The sequence below is a fragment of the Crinia signifera genome, chromosome 6, assembly GCF_055691185.1.
Source record: "Crinia signifera chromosome 6, ASM5569118v1, whole genome shotgun sequence".
NCBI lineage: Eukaryota > Metazoa > Chordata > Amphibia > Anura > Myobatrachidae > Crinia > Crinia signifera.
Genome location: NC_139222.1, coordinates 13,431,278 through 13,452,778, shown reverse-complemented (window position 1 = coordinate 13,452,778; position 21,501 = coordinate 13,431,278). Strand labels below are relative to the sequence as shown.

General features: G+C 48.4%; 1 protein-coding gene across 3 annotated transcripts; it reads left to right on the top strand.

The window, feature by feature from the left end:
• The first annotated feature begins 675 nt into the window (after positions 1-675).
• On the top strand, positions 676-10,912 carry LOC146007454 (uncharacterized). 3 transcript variants are annotated; one of them, XM_083145812.1, is made up of 5 exons: positions 676-837; positions 2,116-2,249; positions 3,379-3,561; positions 8,483-8,606; positions 9,063-10,912. In XM_083145812.1, the coding sequence occupies exons 2-5, from the start codon at positions 2,172-2,174 to the stop codon at positions 10,772-10,774; spliced, it is 2,097 nt and encodes a 698-aa protein (XP_083001938.1). In that variant the 5' UTR covers positions 676-837; positions 2,116-2,171; the 3' UTR covers positions 10,775-10,912. The 3 variants fall into 3 exon arrangements, with proteins under 3 accessions (XP_083001938.1, XP_083001935.1, XP_083001937.1); XM_083145811.1 differs by having other exon boundaries at positions 788-871; XM_083145809.1 differs by having other exon boundaries at positions 676-2,249.
• Positions 10,913-21,501: the final 10,589 nt, after the last annotated feature.

Below are 21,501 nucleotides of genomic sequence, written 5' to 3'. Positions count from 1 at the left end.
GGCTCGCTTTTCTAGCCGTGGTTACTAGCCCACCGACCTTACTCCTCACTGTGCAGTCACGTGTCATGTGGATGTGATGTCAGAGGTCGGGAGGTGGCTGTCCGGCTTCTGCTGTGAGCATCGTCCGTAACCGGTCGGTGAAGGCTTGTTGGAAAAATGGCAGTTAGGAGCTGAGAACGGTCGACGGTGAAAAGGTCGACATAAATTTTTCACATTTATTTTAGCCAACATGCGGTATATCATACCCTACCATCCACTACAGTGTGGTGGGAGAATATAATAGTGTGCTGAGGACAACAAGCCATGAGAGGGGAAGCGGTACACCGATACGGTGTCCATGTCGACATCCGGGACAAAAAAACGTGAAAAACTCAGGTCGACCTTCCCATTGTTGTCCTAATGCTTGTGTCGACCTTTACCCTGGAAACATATTTCTGGTGTCGACCAAAGCCCTGTCACCCTTCAGTTGTCGACCCATTGCATGTCGACATAAATAGGGTCAACCCAATGACCCATACCCGGCCGGTAACATGACCAGTAAAGTCTTGTACTATGGTGTGCTGGAACATTTCCCCGCTATCCCAGTGACGGGTGTCTATCGGGGTGGGGCCGGGGTCTGGGGTCTGATTGGGGAAGAATGAGTTAATCTGCAGAGAGTGGGCCTTGCGCGGCACGGGAGAAGACGAGAAGCGAGGGAGAAGTAATCGATCTCAGATTCAGGAAGAGAAACTAAGCACAGATTTGGAACGCAGTACCCGGAAATAAAGTGTGAGTGGAACGCATGGGCTTCCGGTTCCAGTCTGAAGTATGCGGGTATTGTGAAGTATGCGGGGAGAGGTCTGTTCAGGGCTCATACTCCCCCCGATCCTATGTATGTAATATTATACCATACCTGTGTGACGTCACCGGCGGTGGCGAGAGATGATGGCATCGTGACGTAACTGGGAGAGGGAGGAGATTCTGTGACGTCAGTAGTTAAGAGGTGGTCGGGCAGCTCATGTGACGTAACTGATAATAAGGGGGATGCTGACAGTGTGATTTCACTTATGAGAGGTGATGTGATGCTGGCAGTATGATGTCACTGGCGGAGGGAGATGATGTGATGCTGGCAGTGTGATGTCATTGGCGGAGGGAGGTGATGTGATGCTGGCAGTGTGATGTCATTGACGGAGGGAGGTGATGTGATGCTGGCAGTGTGATGTCACTGGCGGAGGGAGGTGATGTGATGATGGCAGTATGATGTCACTGGCGGAGGGAGGTGATGTGATGCTGGCAGTATGATGTCACTGGCGGAGGGAGGTGATGTGATGCTGGCAGTATGATGTCACTGGCGGAGGGAGGTGATGTGATGCTGGCAGTATGATGTCACTGGCGGAGGGAGGTGATGTGATGCTGGCAGTATGATGTCACTGGCGGAGGGAGGTGGTGTGATGCTGGCAGTATGATGTCACTGGCGGAGGGAGGTGATGTGATTATGGCAGTATGATGTCACTGGCGGAGGGAGGTAATGTGATGCTGGCAGTATGATGTCACTGGCGGAGGGAGGTGATGTGATGCTGGCAGTATGATGTCACTGGCGGAGGGAGGTGATGTGATGCTGGCAGTGTGCGGTCACTGGTGGAGGGAGGTGATGTCAGTAGTAAGAGGGTTATGCAATGTTGGCATTATGATGTCACTGGCGGAGGGAGGTGATGTGATGCTTGCAGTGTGGTGTCAGTAGTGAGAGGGTTATACAATGGCGGCTATCTGACATCATGGGGAAGGGGTGATGCTGGCAGTGTGATGTCACAGGGTAGAGGGGGGGTGCTATCTGAGATGTCAGTGGGGGGAAGGGGGTGATGTTGGTTGTCTGATGTCACTTTGGGAGAGGGGTGGTGGAATGCTCAATGTGTGATGTCATGGGGAGAGGGTGTGTTGCGATGCTGGATGTGTGATGTCACTATGGGAGAGGAGTGGTGGAATGTTGGCAGTATGATGTCTGAGAGAAAGGTGAACATGTAATGCAATCACTGTGATGTCACTGTATAGTTTTCCATGTCATTGTCGGTGATGTCATTTATTTTCATTAACATTGCTTTTTATGCTCTATGTAGTTTTGCAATTTAATATTTTCAGTTTGCAGTACCTAAAGTACCCTGAATATCACACCGTACATCCATCTGTACTACAGCATGGACAAAGAGAAAAATCATATTACTGAAAAGATATTAGATCTCACCTTAGAGATCATCTACCTACTAATTGGACAGGTGAGAGAGGCTAGGAGCGTCACAGTGACCTCACTCTTATCTCTATTACTGACACAGGGACCTGACCGGGGAGGTGAGGGGGTCTGGGAGCATCACAGTGACCTCACTCTTATCTCTATCACTGACACAGGGACCTGACCGGGGAGGTGAGGGGGTCTGGGAGCATCACAGTGACCTCACTCTTTTCTCTATTACTGACACAGGGACCTGACCGGGGAGGTGAGGGGGTCTGGGAGCGTCACAGTGACATCACTCTTATCTCTATTACTGACACAGGGACCTGACTGGGGAGGTAAGGGGGGGGTCTGGGAGCGTCACAGTGACATCACTCTTTTCTCTATTACTGACACAGGGACCTGACCGGGGAGGTGAGGGGGTCTGGGAGCGTCACAGTGACATCACTCTTATCTCTGTTACTGACACAGGGACCTGACTGGGGAGGTGAGGGGGTCTGGGAGCGTCACAGTGACATCACTCTTATCTCTATTACTGACACAGGGACCTGACTGGGGAGGTGAGGGGGTCTGGGAGCGTCACAGTGACATCACTCTTATCTCTGTTACTGACACAGGGACCTGACCGGGGAGGTGAGGGGGTCTGGGAGCGTCACAGTGACATCACTCTTATCTCTATTACTGACACAGGGACCTGACCGGGGAGGTGAGGGGGTCTGGGAGCGTCACAGTGACATCACTCTTATCTCTATTACTGACACAGGGACCTGACTGGGGAGGTGAGGGGGTCTGGGAGCGTCAAAGTGACGTCACTCTTATCTCTATTACTGACACAGGGACCTGACTGGGGAGGTGAGGGAGTCTGGGGGTGTCACAGTGTTGTCCCTTATATCTATTACTGACACAGGGACCTGACCTGGGAGGTGAGGGGGTCTGGGAGCGTCACAGTGACATCACTCTTATCTCTATTACTAACACAGGGACCTGACTGGGGAGGTGAGGGGGTCTGGGGGTGTCACAGTGTCGTCCCTTATATCTATTACTGACACATGGACCTGACCGGGGAGATGAGGGGTCTGGGAACATCAATGTGAACCATCTAGTCTAGTGATTTTTCTTCTCTGGAAAGACATCTGCCACTCTGTACACTGATATTAATGTCTCTCATTGTGTAGGAATGTATTCTTTTAAAGAAGTCTGGTGAGCATGTAGTACTCAACAACTGTGTTTCAAGAACATTTGGCAGGACCCAGAGCCCCGTCATGATGCCTCCACCTCACTCATTGATACATGGGAGAGACAATGAGCAGAAGATCCTGGAACTCACCAACAAGATCATCCAGCTGCTGACTGGAGAGGTGACTGCTGGGAATGGGACATTATACAGTAACACCGGGGGATGTGACCGGAGAGGTGACTGCTGGGAATGGGACGTTATACTGTAACACCGGGGGATGTGACCGGAGAGGTGACTGCTGGGAATGGGACGTTATACAGTAACACCGGGGGATGTGACCGGAGAAGTGACTGCTGGGAATGGGACATTATACAGTAACGCCGGGGGATGTGACCGGAGAAGTGACTGCTGGGAATGGGACATTATACAGTAACGCCGGGGGATGTGACCGGAGAAGTGACTGCTGGGAATGGGACATTATACAGTAACGCCGGGGGATGTGACAGGAGAGGTGACTGCTGGGAATGGGACGTTATACAGTAACGCCGGGGGATGTGACAGGAGAGGTGATTGCTGGGAATGGGACGTTATACAGTAACACCGGGGGATGTGACCGAAGAGGTGACTGCTGGGAATGGGACGTTATACAGTAACACCGGGGGATGTGACCGGAGAGGTGACTGCTGGGAATGGGACGTTATACAGTAACACCGGGGGATGTGACCGGAGAGGTGACTGCTGGGAATGGGACGTTATACTGTAACACCGGGGGATGTGACCGGAGAGGTGACTGCTGGGAATGGGACGTTATACAGTAACACCGGGGGATGTGACCGGAGAGGTGACTGCTGGGAATGGGACGTTATACAGTAACACCGGGGGATGTGACCAGAGAAGTGACTGCTGGGAATGGGACATTATACAGTAACGCCGGGGGATGTGACAGGAGAGGTGACTGCTGGGAATGGGACATTATACGGTAACACCGGGGGATGTGACCGGAGAGGTGACTGCTGGGAATGGGACATTATACGGTAACACCGGGTGATGTGACCGGAGAGGTGACTGCTGGGAATGGGACATTATACAGTAACACCGGGGGATGTGACAGGAGAGGTGATTGCTGGGAATGGGACATTATACAGTAACACCGGGGGATGTGACAGGAGAGGTGATTGCTGGGAATAGGACATTATACAGTAACACCGGGGGATGTGACCGGAGAGGTGACTGCTGGGAATGGGACGTTATACTGTAACACCGGGGGATGTGAGCGGAGAGGTGACTGCTGGGAATGGGACATTATACAGTAACACCCGGGGATGTGACCGGAGAGGTGACTGCTGGGAATGGGACATTATATAGTAACACCGGGGGATGTGACCGGAGAGGTGACTGCTGGGAATGGGACATTATACAGTAACACCCGGGGATGTGACCGGAGAGGTGACTGCTGGGAATGGGACATTATACAGTAACACCGGGGGATGTGACCGGAGAGGTGACTGCTGGGAATGGGACATTATACAGTAACACCGGGGGATGTAACCGGAGAGGTGACTGCTGGGAATGGGATGTTATACGGTAACACCGGGGGATGTGACCGGAGAGGTGACTGCTGGGAATGGGACATTATACAGTAACACCGGGGGATGTGACAGGAGAGGTGACTGCTGGGAATGGGACATTATACGGTAACACCGGGGGATGTGACCGGAGAGGTGACTGCTGGGAATGGGACATTATACGGTAACACCGGGTGATGTGACCGGAGAGGTGACTGCTGGGAATGGGACATTATACAGTAACACCGGGGGATGTGACCGGAGAGGTGACTGCTGGGAATGGGACATTATACAGTAACACCGGGGGATGTGACAGGAGAGGTGATTGCTGGGAATGGGACATTATACAGTAACACCGGGGGATGTGACCGGAGAGGTGACTGCTGGGAATGGGACGTTATACTGTAACACCGGGGGATGTGACCGGAGAGGTGACTGCTGGGAATGGGACGTTATACAGTAACACCGGGGGATGTGACAGGAGAGGTGACTGCTGAGAATGAGGCGTTATACAGTAACACCGGGGGAGGTGACAGGAGAGGTGACTGCTGGGAATGGGACGTTATACAGTAACACCCGGGGATGTGACCGGAGAGGTGACTGCTGGGAATGGGACATTATACAGTAACACCGGGGGATGTGACCGGAGAGGTGACTGCTGGGAATGGGACATTATACAGTAACACCGGGGGATGTGACCGGAGAGGTGACTGCTGGGAATGGGGCATTATACAGTAACACCGGGGGATGTGAGCGGAGAGGTGACTGCTGGGAATGGGACGTTATACAGTAACACCGGGGGATGTGACCGGAGAGGTGACTGCTGGGAATGGGACATTATACAGTAACACCCGGGGATGTGACCGGAGAGGTGACTGCTGGGAATGGGACATTATACAGTAACACCGGGGGATGTGACCGGAGAGGTGACTGCTGGGAATGGGACATTATACGGTAACACCGGGGGATGTGACCGGAGAGGTGACTGCTGGGAATGGGACGTTATACAGTAACACCGGGGGATGTGACCGGAGAGGTGACTGCTGGGAATGGGACGTTAAACGGTAACACCGGGGCATGTGACCGGGGGATGTGACTGCTGGGAATAGGACGTTATACAGTAACATCGGGGGAGGTGACAGGAGAGGTAACCGCTGGGAATGGGACGTTATACAGTAACACCGGGGGATGTGACAGGAGAGGTGACTGCTGGGAATGAGGCGTTATACAGTAACACCGGGGGAGGTGACAGGAGATGTGACTGCTGGGAATGGGACATTATACAATAACACCCGGGGATGTGACCGGAGAGGTGACTGCTGGGAATGGGACATTATATAGTAACACCGGGGGATGTGACCGGAGAGGTGACTGCTGGGAATGGGACATTATACAGTAACACCGGGGGATGTGACCGGAGAGGTGACTGCTGGGAATGGGGCGTTATACAGTAACACCGGGGGATGTGACCGGAGAGGTGACTGCTGGGAATGGGACGTTATACAGTAACACCGGGGGATGTGACCGGAGAGGTGACTGCTGGTAATGGGACGTTATACAGTAACACCGGGGGATGTGACCGGAGAGGTGACTGCTGGGAATGGGACGTTAAACGGTAACACCGGGGCATGTGACCGGAGAGGTAACCGCTGGGAATGGGACGTTATACAGTAACACCGGGGGATGTGACAGGAGAGGTGACTGCTGGGAATGAGGCGTTATACAGTAACACCGGGGGAGGTGACAGGAGATGTGACTGCTGGGAATGGGACATTATACAATAACACCCGGGGATGTGACCGGAGAGGTGACTGCTGGGAATGGGACATTATATAGTAACACCGGGGGATGTGACCGGAGAGGTGACTGCTGGGAATGGGACATTATACAGTAACACCGGGGGATGTGACCGGAGAGGTGACTGCTGGGAATGGGGCGTTATACAGTAACACCGGGGGATGTGACCGGAGAGGTGACTGCTGGTAATGGGACGTTATACAGTAACACCGGGGGATGTGACCGGAGAGGTGACTGCTGGGAATGGGACTTTAAACGGTAACACCGGGGCATGTGACCGGAGAGGTGACCGCTGGGAATGGGACATTATACAGTAACACCGGGGGAGGTGACAGGAGAGGTAACCGCTGGGAATGGGACGTTATACAGTAACACCGGGGGATGTGACAGGAGAGGTGACTGCTGGGAATGAGGCGTTATACAGTAACACCGGGGGAGGTGACAGGAGATGTGACTGCTGGGAATGGGACATTATACAATAACACCCTGGGATGTGACCGGAGAGGTGACTGCTGGGAATGGGACATTATATAGTAACACCGGGGGATGTGACCGGAGAGGTGACTGCTGGGAATGGGACATTATACAGTAACACCGGGGGATGTGACCGGAGAGGTGACTGCTGGGAATGGGGCGTTATACAGTAACACCGGGGGATGTGACCGGAGAGGTGACTGCTGGGAATGGGACGTTATACAGTAACACCGGGGGATGTGACCGGAGAGGTGACTGCTGGGAATGGGACGTTATACAGTAACACCGGGGGATGTGACCAGAGAGGTGACTGCTGGTAATGGGACGTTATACAGTAACACCGGGGGATGTGACCGGAGAGGTGACTGCTGGGAATGGGACGTTAAACGGTAACACCGGGGCATGTGACCGGAGAGGTGACCGCTGGGAATGGGACATTATACAGTAACACCGGGGGAGGTGACAGGAGAGGTAACCGCTGGGAATGGGACGTTATACAGTAACACCGGGGGATGTGACAGGAGAGGTGACTGCTGGGAATGAGGCGTTATACAGTAACACCGGGGGAGGTGACAGGAGATGTGACTGCTGGGAATGGGACATTATACAATAACACCCGGGGATGTGACCGGAGAGGTGACTGCTGGGAATGGGACATTATATAGTAACACCGGGGGATGTGACCGGAGAGGTGACTGCTGGGAATGGGAGGTTATACAGTAACACCGGGGGATGTGACCGGAGAGGTGACTGCTGGGAATAAGACGTTATACAGTAACACTGGGGGATGTGACCGGAGAGGTGACTGCTGGTAATGGGACGTTATACAGTAACACCGGGGGATGTGACCGGAGAGGTGACTGCTGGGAATGGGACGTTATACAGTAACACCAGGGGATGTGACCGGAGAGGTGACTGCTGGGAATGGGACGTTATACAGTAACACCGGGGGATGTGACCGGAGAGGTGACTGCTGGGAATGGGACGTTATACAGTAACACCAGGTGATGTGACCGGAGAGGTGACTGCTGGGAATGGGACGTTATACAGTAACACCGGGGGATGTGACCGGAGAGGTGACTGCTGGGAATGGGATGTTATACAGTAACACTGGGGGGATGTGACCGGAGAGGTGACTGCTGGGAATGGGATGTTATACAGTAACACCGGGGGATGTGACCAGAGAGGTGACTGCTGGGAATGGGACATTATACAGTAACACCGGGGGATGTGTCTGGGTGATGACTGTATCATTGTGTGTGTCAGGTTCCTATAAGGTGTGAGGATGTCACTGTCTATCTCTCCATGGAGGAGTGGGAGTATATAGAGGAACACAGGGGTCTGTACAAGGACGTGATGACGGAGAATCACCGGCCCCTCACATCACTGGGTAAGAGGAGTTACTGTATGTAGGCTTCTTTCGTCTTCGCTGCATCATATTGCGCTACGGAACCCAGTGGAGTTTTGACAAACACTTGCTGGCTTTAGTAAATAACCCAGTAATGTAAAATAAATGTAACACAAGTAGTCTCTGGCAAGCAGTAGTAGGAAAACTGTTCACTATGGTTTTTCACTGATGGGGGTGATCCGAAATACCCCTCATTGGCTAACCAAGCACTCCTCCCATCCAGATAGGTACTGCTTCAGTGCCTTAACTTGTTTCAAGCTTTGTGTCTTTTCCACACAAGGAAATACGAGTGTCTGATCCTCACTGAAGGTTTAAAAACCCTATTGAAAATCCTTCTGCCGCAACCGGAAGTGATGCACCCCGCACTTTTAGAACCATATTACTTTTAATATTTATGTGAAAATGTTTCATCCATGTTTATTTCTTGTTCATTTTCAGGTGGACCAAAGACCAGAATCCAATCTGATCATACACCATATACATCTACTCATATTAAGGAGGAACCAGTCTCATGCTATGGAGTAGACCACAAAAACATGGCGATATATACATCTACTCATATGAAGGAGAAACCGGTCTCATGTGATGGAGGAGACCTCACAGACGCTGACATGTATACACCCACAGGTCATACACTGTATACAGCTACTCATATTAAGGAGGAACCAGTCTCACGTTATGGAGAAGACCTCGCAGACACTGACATCTATACACCCACAGGTCATACACAGGATACATCTACTCATACTAAGGAGGAACCGGTCTCATGTGATGGAGAAGACCTCACAGACACTGACATGTCTACACCCACAGGTCAAACACAGTATACATCTAATTATATTAAGGAGGAACCCACCTCATGTGATGGAGAAGACCTCACAGACACTGACATCTATACACCCACAGGTCATACATCGGATACAGCTACTCATACTAAGAAGGAACCGGTCTCATGTGATGGAGGAGACCTCACAGACACTGACATGTCTACACCCACAGGTCATACACAGTATTCATCTAATTATATTAAGGAGGAACCAGTCTCACATGATGGAGAAGACCTCACACACACTGAAATGTCTACACCCACAGGTCAAACACAGTATACATCTTCTCACGATGGATCAGTCTCATGTGAAGATGGAAATCTCACAGGCACTAAAACGTATGAATCCCCAGCCCATGCGCCATTTAAAATTCTTTATATTAAGGAGGTATCAGTCTCTGGGAAAGAAGAAAACACAAAAAATGCAACCAAGATATATTATTGCTCTAAATGTCATAAAACTTTTTATAGTCAAGCAGATGTTGAGAGGCATCAAACAGATCACACGAGAAAGACCCTGATTTGTGAATGTGGGAAGGTTTTCACAAAGAAGTCCTCGCTGGTGGCCCATGAGCGGTCTCACAGAGGAGAGAAGCCATTTTGTTGCCCGGAATGTGACCAATGTTTCACTTTCAAATCCAGCCTGGTGAGACACAAAAGAGTGCACACGGGAGAGAAGCCATTTGGCTGTTCAGTGTGTGGTAAATCATTCCGGCACAGCCATTCCCTGGCCACCCATCAAAGAACCCACACAGGGGTGAAACCATTTCCTTGTTCCGAATGTGGCAAATGCTTCATGTACAGATCGGATCTGTCTCGGCACCAGAATGTACACAGTGGACTGAAGCTCTTTGTGTGTTCTCATTGCGGGAAAAGTTTCACGCTCAAGTCCAGCCTCGTCGTCCATGAGAGGCTCCACAGAGACGTGAAGCCCTTTGTGTGCTCCGAATGCGGGAAAGGTTACACCATCAAGTCAAACCTTGTTATACACGAAAGGACTCACAAAGAAGTAAAACCCTTTATATGTTCGGTGTGTGGAAAAGGCTTCACGGCAAAGTCAAATCTTCTCGTTCATGAGCGAATCCACAGGGAACCGAAGTCTTTTCTGTGCTCGGAATGTGGAAAAAGCTTCATTCTGAAGTCCAACCTTATTGCGCATGAAAAAGTTCATACAGGGGAAAAGCCGTTTCCATGTTCCAGTTGCGCAAAACGCTTCACCCACCGTACACATCTGGATAAGCACCAGAGGACCCATTCCAAAAGAACATTCATCGTTTCTGATGGTGGCAAAGGTTCTAGTCCACAACCACATCAACAGTCCTAAAGATATGTAATTTCCGTGGTCCCAAAGTCGGGAACCTATGGATGGAATGGATACTAAAAACAAGACTATAATCGTTCTATGCATTTAATTAAGTGGTAGTTTAAGTATTATTATAATATTGATGATGATGGTATTTTACTCTGTCTATGGCGTGATTCATATATGTAGATGTTTCTTTTCAAAGAAAGATACATGGGAGTTTATTTAAGAAGATGGAAGTTCTGTTTTAGATGGGATGGTTGCTGGGGCAAACCAATCAGATTCTGTTATCTTCTAGAAGGTGCTAAATAGATTGGTTGCCCCATAGCAACATCAAATCTTCAATAAAACTCCCATCTAGTTCAACCTATTGCATGTTCTAGCTGTGTTGGTGAAGACCAAACAGATGTCCAACTTTCTCTGAACAGGTCTATCTTAGGGATGGCCATCGACCATCGATGATTTGAAATCATTGATGGTTCATGGCTGATGTCGAATACTTTTGCCATCGATGGGGGAGAACCAGATGGTTTCCCTCCATCGATGGAGCAGCAAACAATGTTTTGCTTTTTTTTTCTCAAAGTGCTGGGACACAGAGCATAGCTCTGCCCCCAACACCCGCGAAACCCCGCCCCCGCGTTTTGATTGGCCCACAAGCCAATCAATCAAACACAATGGATGACCATCGATATGTAAAAATATCTATGTTCGTCCATAGCATAGTTTAGCACAATCGATGGTCAGTTGCAGAATTGCCATCGATGGCAATGGCAACGATGGCCATCCCTAGTCTATCTCTTTGTTAACCATGGAAAGAAAGATCTTATGGTCTATCTGCAGTAGTAACATCAGAAGACCCTAACTACAGGTCCTCATCTCTAGAAGAATCACGTTTTATCCACAAAACCAGCCGGTGGATAATGCAGAATTTCTCAGACATGGAAGGTTAGACTTTTCAGATAGTACCAGATACATTGATGACCATCAGAGAGGAGACAGAAACTGTTGTATCTCTTGGGACCATTGGACTTCACAGTCAGCCCCTATACAATTCCAGGTCCTAATCTGAAGGCTTAGACATAATTACCAGAGAGAGCCAATGGGCACCTGGTAATAATTCATTATGGAAACAAAAATGAACAAGCTACTTATAGGCTAAATGGAGTTCTAGGAAATTCTGCTGTAGAGAAGGACTTGGGGGTCATCATAGATGATAAATTGGGTAATAGTGCACCCTGCTCATGTGCAGCAGCAAAAGCAAACCGGACACTGGCATAGATTAAAAGGGGTATGGATTCAAGGGATGCCAATGTGATGGTGCCTCTTTACAAGGCATTGGTGAGACCACACTTGGAATATTGTGTTCAGTTCCGGGCACCGCACCTTAAAAAGGACATAAATGAATTGGAACAGGTACAAAGAAGGGCGACTAAGCTAGTAAAAGATCTCGAATCACTAGAATACAAGGATAGGTTAACCAGGCTGAATATGTTGTCACTGGAGAAACGGAGGGTGAGAGGAGATATGATTAGTATGTTCAAATACAGGATTAGGAATCATATGGAACTGGGAGATGATTGGTCACTAACAGGCCTATACTTAGGACACACGGGCATGTACTGAGGCTCGAGGAAAAGAAATTCCGTACTGAATTAAGAAGAGGATTCTTCACCATTTGGGCCTTATTCTGATCTGAGCTCAGTACAAATTTGTTCGGAAAATGGGCAAAACCATGTGCACTGCAGGTGGGGCAGATGCAACCTGTGCAAAGAGAGTTAAATTTGGGTGGGGTGTGCTGAAACTGAAATCTAAATTGCAGTGTAAAAATAATGCAGCCAGTATTTACCCTGCACAGAAACAAAATAACTCACCCAAATCTAACTCTCTCTGCACATGTTACATACATCTGCCCCACCTGCAGTGCACATGGTTTTGCCCTTTTTCCAAACAAAATTTGCACGGAGCTCAGATCAGAATAAGGCCCTTAGAGCAGTGACATTCTGGAACTCATTACCGGTGGGATGGTTACAGCAACTACTGTTAATAAATTTACATCAAAGCTGGATACATTTTTGGCCACTTAGACAACGTCTTTTTTCAGCCTTAATTACTATGTTACTATATTACTGAAGTGAAGGCAGCTATTGGATCTATGCCAAGGGACAAAGCTCCTGGCCCGGACGGGTATCCGTCAAACTTCTACAAATGCTTCAAACTGATCCTAGCCCCGATACTATTAAAGGTTTTTAACAAGGCTTCTGATACTGGAGGTTTCCCAAAGGAGATGCTTGAAGCACGTCAAGTTGCGATCCCTAAACCCGGTAAACCTCCTACGGCTCTGGAGAACTTCCGCCCCATAGCTCAGTTAAATACAAACCTCAAATTATATGCTAAGTTGATTGCAAATCGCTGATCTCCCCTTCTACCTTCCCTTATTGTTGCCGATCAGGTTGGGTTTGTGCCGGCAGGCAGGGTCCCGGATAACACCCACAGAGATTTTAATATTGTAGAGAGTTGGGATTAAGACAACTCCCCTGTTGATTCTGTTGCTCGATGCCAAAAAGGCGTTCGATAGACTCCATTGGGGTTACCTGCTCCAGTTCGGTTTCGGTGGTAGATTTATGGACTCTATCTTTGCTCTGTACTCTGCGAAGGTGTTTGTGAATGACTGTTTGTCTTCAGGGTTTAGCATAACAAATGGCACTAGGCAGGGCTGCACCCTGTCCCCGCTTATTTTTGCACTGGCCATAAAACCCCTAGCGGAAAAAAACAGATCCACTGTGCTTATCCAGGGGCCCATAATAGGTGGGATACCCCATAAAATTAGCCTTTTTGCAGACAATATCCTTTTGTGTCTTTTACAACCCAAAGACTCTCTGGTTGAACTGCATAAGGTCTTGAGCGGTTACTCTAACATCTCATATTATAAGTTAAACACTTCCAAAACTGAAGCTCCCCCTTTCAATATGCTCCCAAAAGATGTGAAATTACTGAAGGACCAATACCGCTATGCATAGCAAACTAAATCTATCAACGACTTGGGTGTTCAGGTGACCAGAGACTGATATATTCGATTGTAATTTCAAACCTTTAATTTGCGCATTTGGAAAAAACTCATAGGCGAATGGGGGGGTTACACGAGATATACTGGCTTGGTCGTATAGCAGCATCTAAGATAATTCTGCTATCCAAGCAGGGCCAGATTAGGGGGCACAGGGGGTCAGTACCCCTGGGCCCCCCTCTATGTGGGGTAGTTCTGCAGCTTCACCTATCTGTGACAATGGTTAATGGTGCTGATCATCGGGAGCCAAGGCACACTGACTGCACAAGTGCGCAGTACATTACTGGGAATTGACTAGGCGCCATGAGACTTTGCACAAGAGGTCAGAGGCTGAGAGGTGTGTGCTGAGCTCTGCTTGGTGGAGCTCATCATATGCTTCTCAGGCCCATGGGTCTGAGCTGTGGCCTCGTCATGGGAGGGTTTTTAATCAGAGGCATCGCTGAGCCTGTCAGGGCTCCTACAGAGTAACATATATATATATATATATATATATATATATATATATATATATATATATATATATATGTGTGTTTATATTAACCCCCCTGCAGTTACCCATTGACCACGTTTATACTGCCTTTATTCTGTGTTTTGACAGTGTAATATTCTCCCATGCAGTTTGCGGCCAGTAATGACAAGTGGGAGGGGGGCCCCCCGAAGCTTAATCCAGCCCTGTAGCTGGATATGGATGCTTACCATTCGGCTTGTTTAGTTAGCCAGGCGAGGGATTGGTTTGCTTCTGAGACACCTAAGCCCTGGGTACTAATTGAACGCTCCTTTTTACCCAATGTCTACCTCACTGATTTATTCTGGCTTCCCCCACAGGCAATACCAGTTTGGGCAGGCCCAGGTGTCACCATTAGAGCCACCCTCTCCGTTTGGCATAAAGTCATCACGGATGATGTGGATGTCTCTTTGCCGGGCCTCTCAACCACAGCCTATCATCCCTAATTTGAGGTTGGATTATTGGTACTCAGCAGGTATCACATCCTTAAAAATACTATGCCCGTCAGGCACCCTCCTGCCCTTTTCTGACCTACAGGAAAAATGTGATCTTCCCAAACAAGATTTTTATAAATACCTCCAGTTACGCCATTGGCTAACTTCGCATCCTGGTAAACCCACAGCTATACCTTCCCTCCCTAAAATAATTGTTTCTAGATGGTCTTCCCCAGGGGACAAGGGCAGGACATCGAAATGGTACAATTATCAGATTAGCAAATATAAGACTGGAGAATGAGCAGTCCATACTAGGTGGGAGGATGATCTGTCTAGGTTTCTGTCCGAGGAGGACTGGGACACTGTCTCTCACTCGTACTTTAAACTATCTAAACGTCTTAACCATTCCAAAATGTTCTATAAGCTCTGCCATAGGGCGTACTTCGCCCCTCAGCGGCAACACAGAATATGGCCTTCGGTTTCTAAATTTTGTTGGAGAGGCTGCGGCTGTATTGGCTCCATCCTCCATATATTTTGGGAATGTCCGATGTTGCGTCCGCTGTGGGCTGAAGTATTTTCCCTCATAGGCGATGTGTTAGGGATAAATGTGCCCACTGATCCTGTAGTAGCGTTGTTCCATCACAATTCACAACTCCTTCTGGGTGACAATTATATTCTGGGACATATTCTGGTCTCTACATAGGCGAATCTAGAATTATGGTAATGGATGGTCCCAGATCTAGACATAACAGCAGGGGGACCTTTGCGAGGCGCAGCCGCGCGGTAAAAAGGGGGCATGGCCTCATGGGAAGGAGGCGTGGCATCACAAAAAGGGGTGTGGTATTACACTTTAGACAATACACAGTAATGCCGATTACACATTTTAGCAAACTCAGTCATACCCATTACACATAAAGCCACATGCCGTAATGCCAATTACACATTGTGCCACACATCATGATGCCCATTACATACTATATAACAAACCGTAATGCCCATTACATATTTGCCACATAAGTGCTGCTTACCTACGTGCTCATTGCTAGGGGGTTCTTGCTTGATGGCACCATAGACCCATTACACATGATGCCGCGCACCATAGTACCCATTACACATGATGCCGCGCACCATAGTACCCATTACACATGATGCCACGCACCATAGTACCCATTACACATGATGCCGCGCACCATAGTACCCATTACACATGATGCCGCGCACCATAGTACCCATTACACATGATGCCGCGCAAAATAGTACCCATTACACATGATGCCGCGCACCATAGTACCCATTACACATGATGCCGCGCACCATAGTACCCATTACACATGATGCCGCGCACCATAGTACCCATTACACATGATGCCGCGCACCATATTACCCATTACACATGATGCGCACACCATAGTACCCATTACACATGATGCCGCGCACCATATTACCCATTACACATGATGCCGCGCACCATAGTACCCATTACACATGATGCCGCGCACCATAGTACCCATTACACATGATGCCGCGCACCATAGTACCCATTACACATGATGCCGCGCACCATATTACCCATTACACATGATGCCGCGCACCATAGTACCCATTACACATGATGCCGCACACCATATTACCCATTACACATGATGCCGCGCACCATAGTACCCATTACACATGATGCCGCGCACCATAGTACCCATTACACATGATGCCACGCACCATAGTACCCATTACACATGATGCCGCGCACCATAGTACCCATTACACATGATGCCGCGCACCATAGTACCCATTACACATGATGCCGCGCACCATAGTACCCATTACACATAATGCCGCGCACCATAGTACCCATTACACATGATGCCGCACACCATAGTACCCATTACACATGATGCCGTGCAAAATAGTACCCATTACACATGATGCCGCGCACCATAGTACCCATTACACATGATGCCGCACACCATAGTACCCATTACACATGATGCCGCGCACCATAGTACCCATTACACATGATGCCGCACACCATAGTACCCATTACACATGATGCCGCACACCATAGTACCCATTACACATGATGCCGCGCACCATAGTACCCATTACACATGATGTCGCACACCATAGTACCCATTACACATGATGCCGCACACCATAGTACCCATTACACATGATGCCGCACACCATAGTACCCATTACACATGATGCCGCACACCATAGTACCCATTACACATGATGCCGCACACCATAGTACCCATTACACATGATGCCGCACACCATAGTATCCATTACACATGATGCCGCACACCATAGTACCCATTACACATGATGTCGCACACCATAGTACCCATTACACATGATGCCGCACACCATAGTACCCATTACACATGATGCTGCACACATAATGCCCCTTACACATGATGCTGCACACCGTAATACCCCTTACACATTAAGCCACACATTATGCGTAATGCCCCTACATACCGCCACTTGTAGCGTCCCTTAAGCAATGCCCCCAAAAGTGCCACTTACTGTAAATATTTATATGAGCCTTCGCTGCTGCTGCAGGGAGAGATGGAGAGCGGTGCAGCTGCTTCTATGGGGAGAGGAGCAGAGCGCAGCGCAGAGCACGCTCCCACTCCCCTCCTGGTGTCCCCTCTAGCCGAGTGGACATGTGAAATATTGTGAGCGCTGTTGTTGTGCGTGACGTCGGGGGAGCACGCCGGGCGCCGGCACCACATGATTAAAGGGGGGGGTGGGTTGAGGTGAAAGCGGGGAGACGAATTGGAGCAGAATCATTGACAGCTGGGCAGAGAGCAGGGGGCTGCCCGGCTGTATTCAGAGAACTGCAGGTCAAGGCTGTTTGAAAGAATACCCCTTTCACAACAGAAAATGCAGGGATTTACCAGGGAATATGGTCCTAGGATCATGCAGGGACATTCCCAGGCTGACCCCTTATACACCAGCCTAGTCCCTGCATTTTCTGGTGTGAGGGGCGAGACAACCACTCCCATCTCCCTACCCCCCTTTAACCAACCAGCTATATCTTCGGAACCAACTGACCCATTTACATGAGACCAGTATCATATTGAAGAACTTTTGAGTTGGCTTCGAATGATTTTGGTCCCGTGAAACTGGGCCGTTTGGTTCCAGAGAAATCTGCCCTCAAAGAACATAAACAGTCATGAAATTACATTTAAGAAATGAAAAAAAAAAAAAAAACGGTTTAACCTCAATATCCCTGGAGCCAATTAACCCATATGGATCCAGCCTGGTATCAGATTGAAGGCCCAGCGATTTGGGTTCGACTGAGATCAACCTCGAGCTTCAGTGATGCCGAAGGGGGAACTGGCAGCCGTTGAACTGGGTGGGGGTCGGAATTAGCGGGTCCCATGTTATCCTATAGGGAAAACGTTCCAGCTTTGTCTGGCAGTATCTCCGGTTCCCAGGGGGCTAGAGACACGGGGCTGGGCTCGTTGGAAAGCCTAATGGGTGGTCCTATGTACTCCCGGATCACCCCCTAGATTCGCCTATGGGTCTCTACTAATGCTGATATCAGACAGCTCTGGAAATCACCCTCTATACCCGACATACATCATATTGTTAACAAAGTCCATACACATTTTCTCTTTGAGACGGCCGACTGCAAGTACTCCTCCTCCTCCTCTTCTTCATCAATCCATATCAAATGGCTCAAATGGAGCGAGTACAGAGAAAGGCAGGGTCTTTCCCTCATAGCCCATAACCAGATAGACATGTCTATATTGCTATCCCCTACTCATGACAGTACTACATAGGGATGGCCATCGTCCATCGATGATTAGAAAACATCGATGGCTAATGGCGAATAGTTTTGCCATCGATAGGGGAGAACCAGATGGTTTCCCACCATCGATGTCAAGGTTAAACAAATAGTTTTGTTTTTCTTTTTCCTGATACACTGAGCATAGCTCCGCCCAGGACACCAGTGCAGCCCCGCCCCCATATTTTGATTGGCCCACAGGTCAATCAGTCACAGAAAATGGATGACCATCGATGTGTAAAAACATCGATGGTCATCCATTGCATAGTTATGGTTAATCGATGGTCAGTTGCACTTTTGCCATCGATGGTAAACACCGATGGCAAAGGCAACAATGGCCATCCCTAGTACTACGTGAGCTGTTTATTCTCCCGCCCCCCCCCCCATTCTCTATTGATATATGTGTCACAAATCTGAGGCATACCCCTTCTCTTTGTGCACCTATTCCCTCCTGTTTGTCTGGTTGAGTTTGTTTCCTTTTCCCCCCATATTTTTTCTCTATAAATATAAGTCGATGCAGCTCTCTGATTTCTTGGACATCGTATTCAGTTTTCCTTATTCAAATGTAGCTATTTGTTACTGTATATTATATTACAGTGAATTTACGATGTAATTGTGGTATACTTTGCTGCTTGACTTAATAAAAATGTATTTTGAAAAAAAAAAAAAAAACTCCCAACAAAAACATTGGAGAAGGCGGGGCGGGATGCCAAACTGAGCGGGTGGAAGCAGAGCAAGTGGCAGACGTGTGCGTAGGTGCGGCCTGCCCAGCATGACCTCTAACATCACACCTGGTCAGAAACAGCCGGGCAGTGTTTAAACAAGTGCTCAGATGCTGCCCGGCATTAGACTGCGCATTCAAATCCAAATGATTTTGGGGCCAATTCCCGCCTATCCTGGGATTGACCACCCTACTTTGGGTGTGCTGTTGCCACTTTAACAGCTTAATATGGGACAATATATGGAAAACGCATTAGAAAATCAGAGTTGATCGCTGTTGTGCAAATTCGCAATCCTAGGAAAATGTAAATATCTATATACAGTATATATAAATCCCTATAAGAATATGTAACTGCGCAGTACTGGAATACAATTGCCCCCCCAAAAAAGTAATCCCCAAAATTTATGAGGCTGCGCCACTGGCCTTATGCCTCCTGCATAGCATCATGGGTTTCTCCCGAGGCTCAGACATAGGCTGTCCTTATACAGTGCCAGGGCTGTGTAGTGGAAGTGTGTATTCTGTCACAGGGACGAGGCTGATGCTATTTTGCCTGGGCCAATGCGGATTTGGGCATATGCAATTGACCCCTCCCATATTGATTTGATTGACTCCTCAATCCTTGCAAAACTGCAAATGCGGCTAAAAAAAAATGCATACACCCAGGCTCTCATGGATTAACTAGGTTGAAAATAATCTATTTTAAAATCCATATGGGCCCAATTCAGACCGGCTCATCAGTTTTGATTTTGGCCCTGATGGTGGATGGTTTGCGCATGCGCAAATATGCACAAAGCCCCGGAGCCCACACCTTCGTCGAGTTTCACACTCGCTGGCTCCTTTGCTCACTGATGGGCAGGCAAGGGAGGACCCTGGTGTGCCCACAAAAAATGGTGACAAAATTACCCATAACCCTCTAGGAGGCATGTGCACACCATGAATCTGCAGGACAAGCCAGCCGTTATAATAGTGCAAGTGTGTTCTTCAGCCAGTAGAACCCACCGACAAATGGGTCCTAGAAACATCATGAGGATGATGAGAAAAAGGAACCCCACACTGATTCATCACGTGGAACCCATCATCAGGGGGCAGAAATTCCCACTAATCAAGGCTGTAGAAGCTGGAATTGTCTGCGAGGCAGCAAAGTGTTAATGGTGATTAAAATATAACCAGAGTGACGATAAGTGAAAAGCGTTGGTTACGTAATAAGTCCGCAACCAACGTACCCTTTATACCTAACTACGTGCGAACAAAGCGTAGCGTACCTTTTATTGTATTATGTATACCAAGAACCAATACCTTATTCAGAGATTCCTTCGCAGTACTTTGTCTCTAATCTGCGAATATACCTTATCGGACTGTGTCCGCAATATACCTTATCGCTATTATGCGAATAAACAGACACGACCACTGTATAGAAATAAGGAGATAAGAACTCCGTAAAAAGGTTGTATTTAAGTCCCTAATGGACAAAAGGGGGTTACAGAAATAAGAATAAACAGGTATAACAGGTGATACAATATACTAACAATGAATACTAAACAGACTCTGCTAAGGGGAGAGAAAACAGATACAAGACACAATCAGCCAATCAATACAATAAGGATAAATACCGTTAATGCAACCGTTTACCCGTCTCATCAAATATGCGAAGCGCAGTCCGGTCAGAGCTCACTATCGTTCAGGAATGAACTATAGTCCGGTAGGAAGGTCCAGGGAAAGTAGATGTGCCGAAGAGAGTTTGGCTGCTCTGGGTCGCCTATCTTATAGGGTCAGAAGGGGGAGGTCAAAGGCCATTCTCATTGGTCAGAGATCATATGTCCGGTCCACTGTGATTGGAGGTTAGACGCTGTACCTGGTCTGACCAGGTGCAGGGGAGTGAACTTTAAGAGTCCTTTGTTTGGTGGTTTCGGCGTCAGCAAGGATAAGAACCGGTTTGAGCTAGTTTCCTTTGTTAACTACTTACAACAGAAACTGTCTCTGGAATATGGATTATGTCCATATCTCTCGGGCAATGTACATTGCGATATATTCGCAATGACCGGAATACTTCGCATAATGAGCTGAACGGAACGGTACTAAACACGATACAGATAGATGTATGCAGGGCTAACTAAGCTATGTGTGGCGTTCTAAACCTTTAACTATATTTTACTTAGGGTCAGTATGTATTTATGAATTTATGTGTGATAGTATGGCTACTCTTCTGGTCCACTTTGCCACGCATACTC

Excerpts from the sequence above, each read along its gene's own strand:
- LOC146007454 (XM_083145812.1), top strand. The coding sequence starts at position 2,172 with ATGGACAAAGAGAAAAATCATATTACTGAAAAGATATTAGATCTCACC. Across the intron at positions 2,250-3,378 it reads TCTACCTACTAATTGGACAG|GAATGTATTCTTTTAAAGAA; the intron begins GTGAGAGAGGCT and ends CTCATTGTGTAG. Across the intron at positions 3,562-8,482 it reads TCCAGCTGCTGACTGGAGAG|GTTCCTATAAGGTGTGAGGA; the intron begins GTGACTGCTGGG and ends TGTGTGTGTCAG.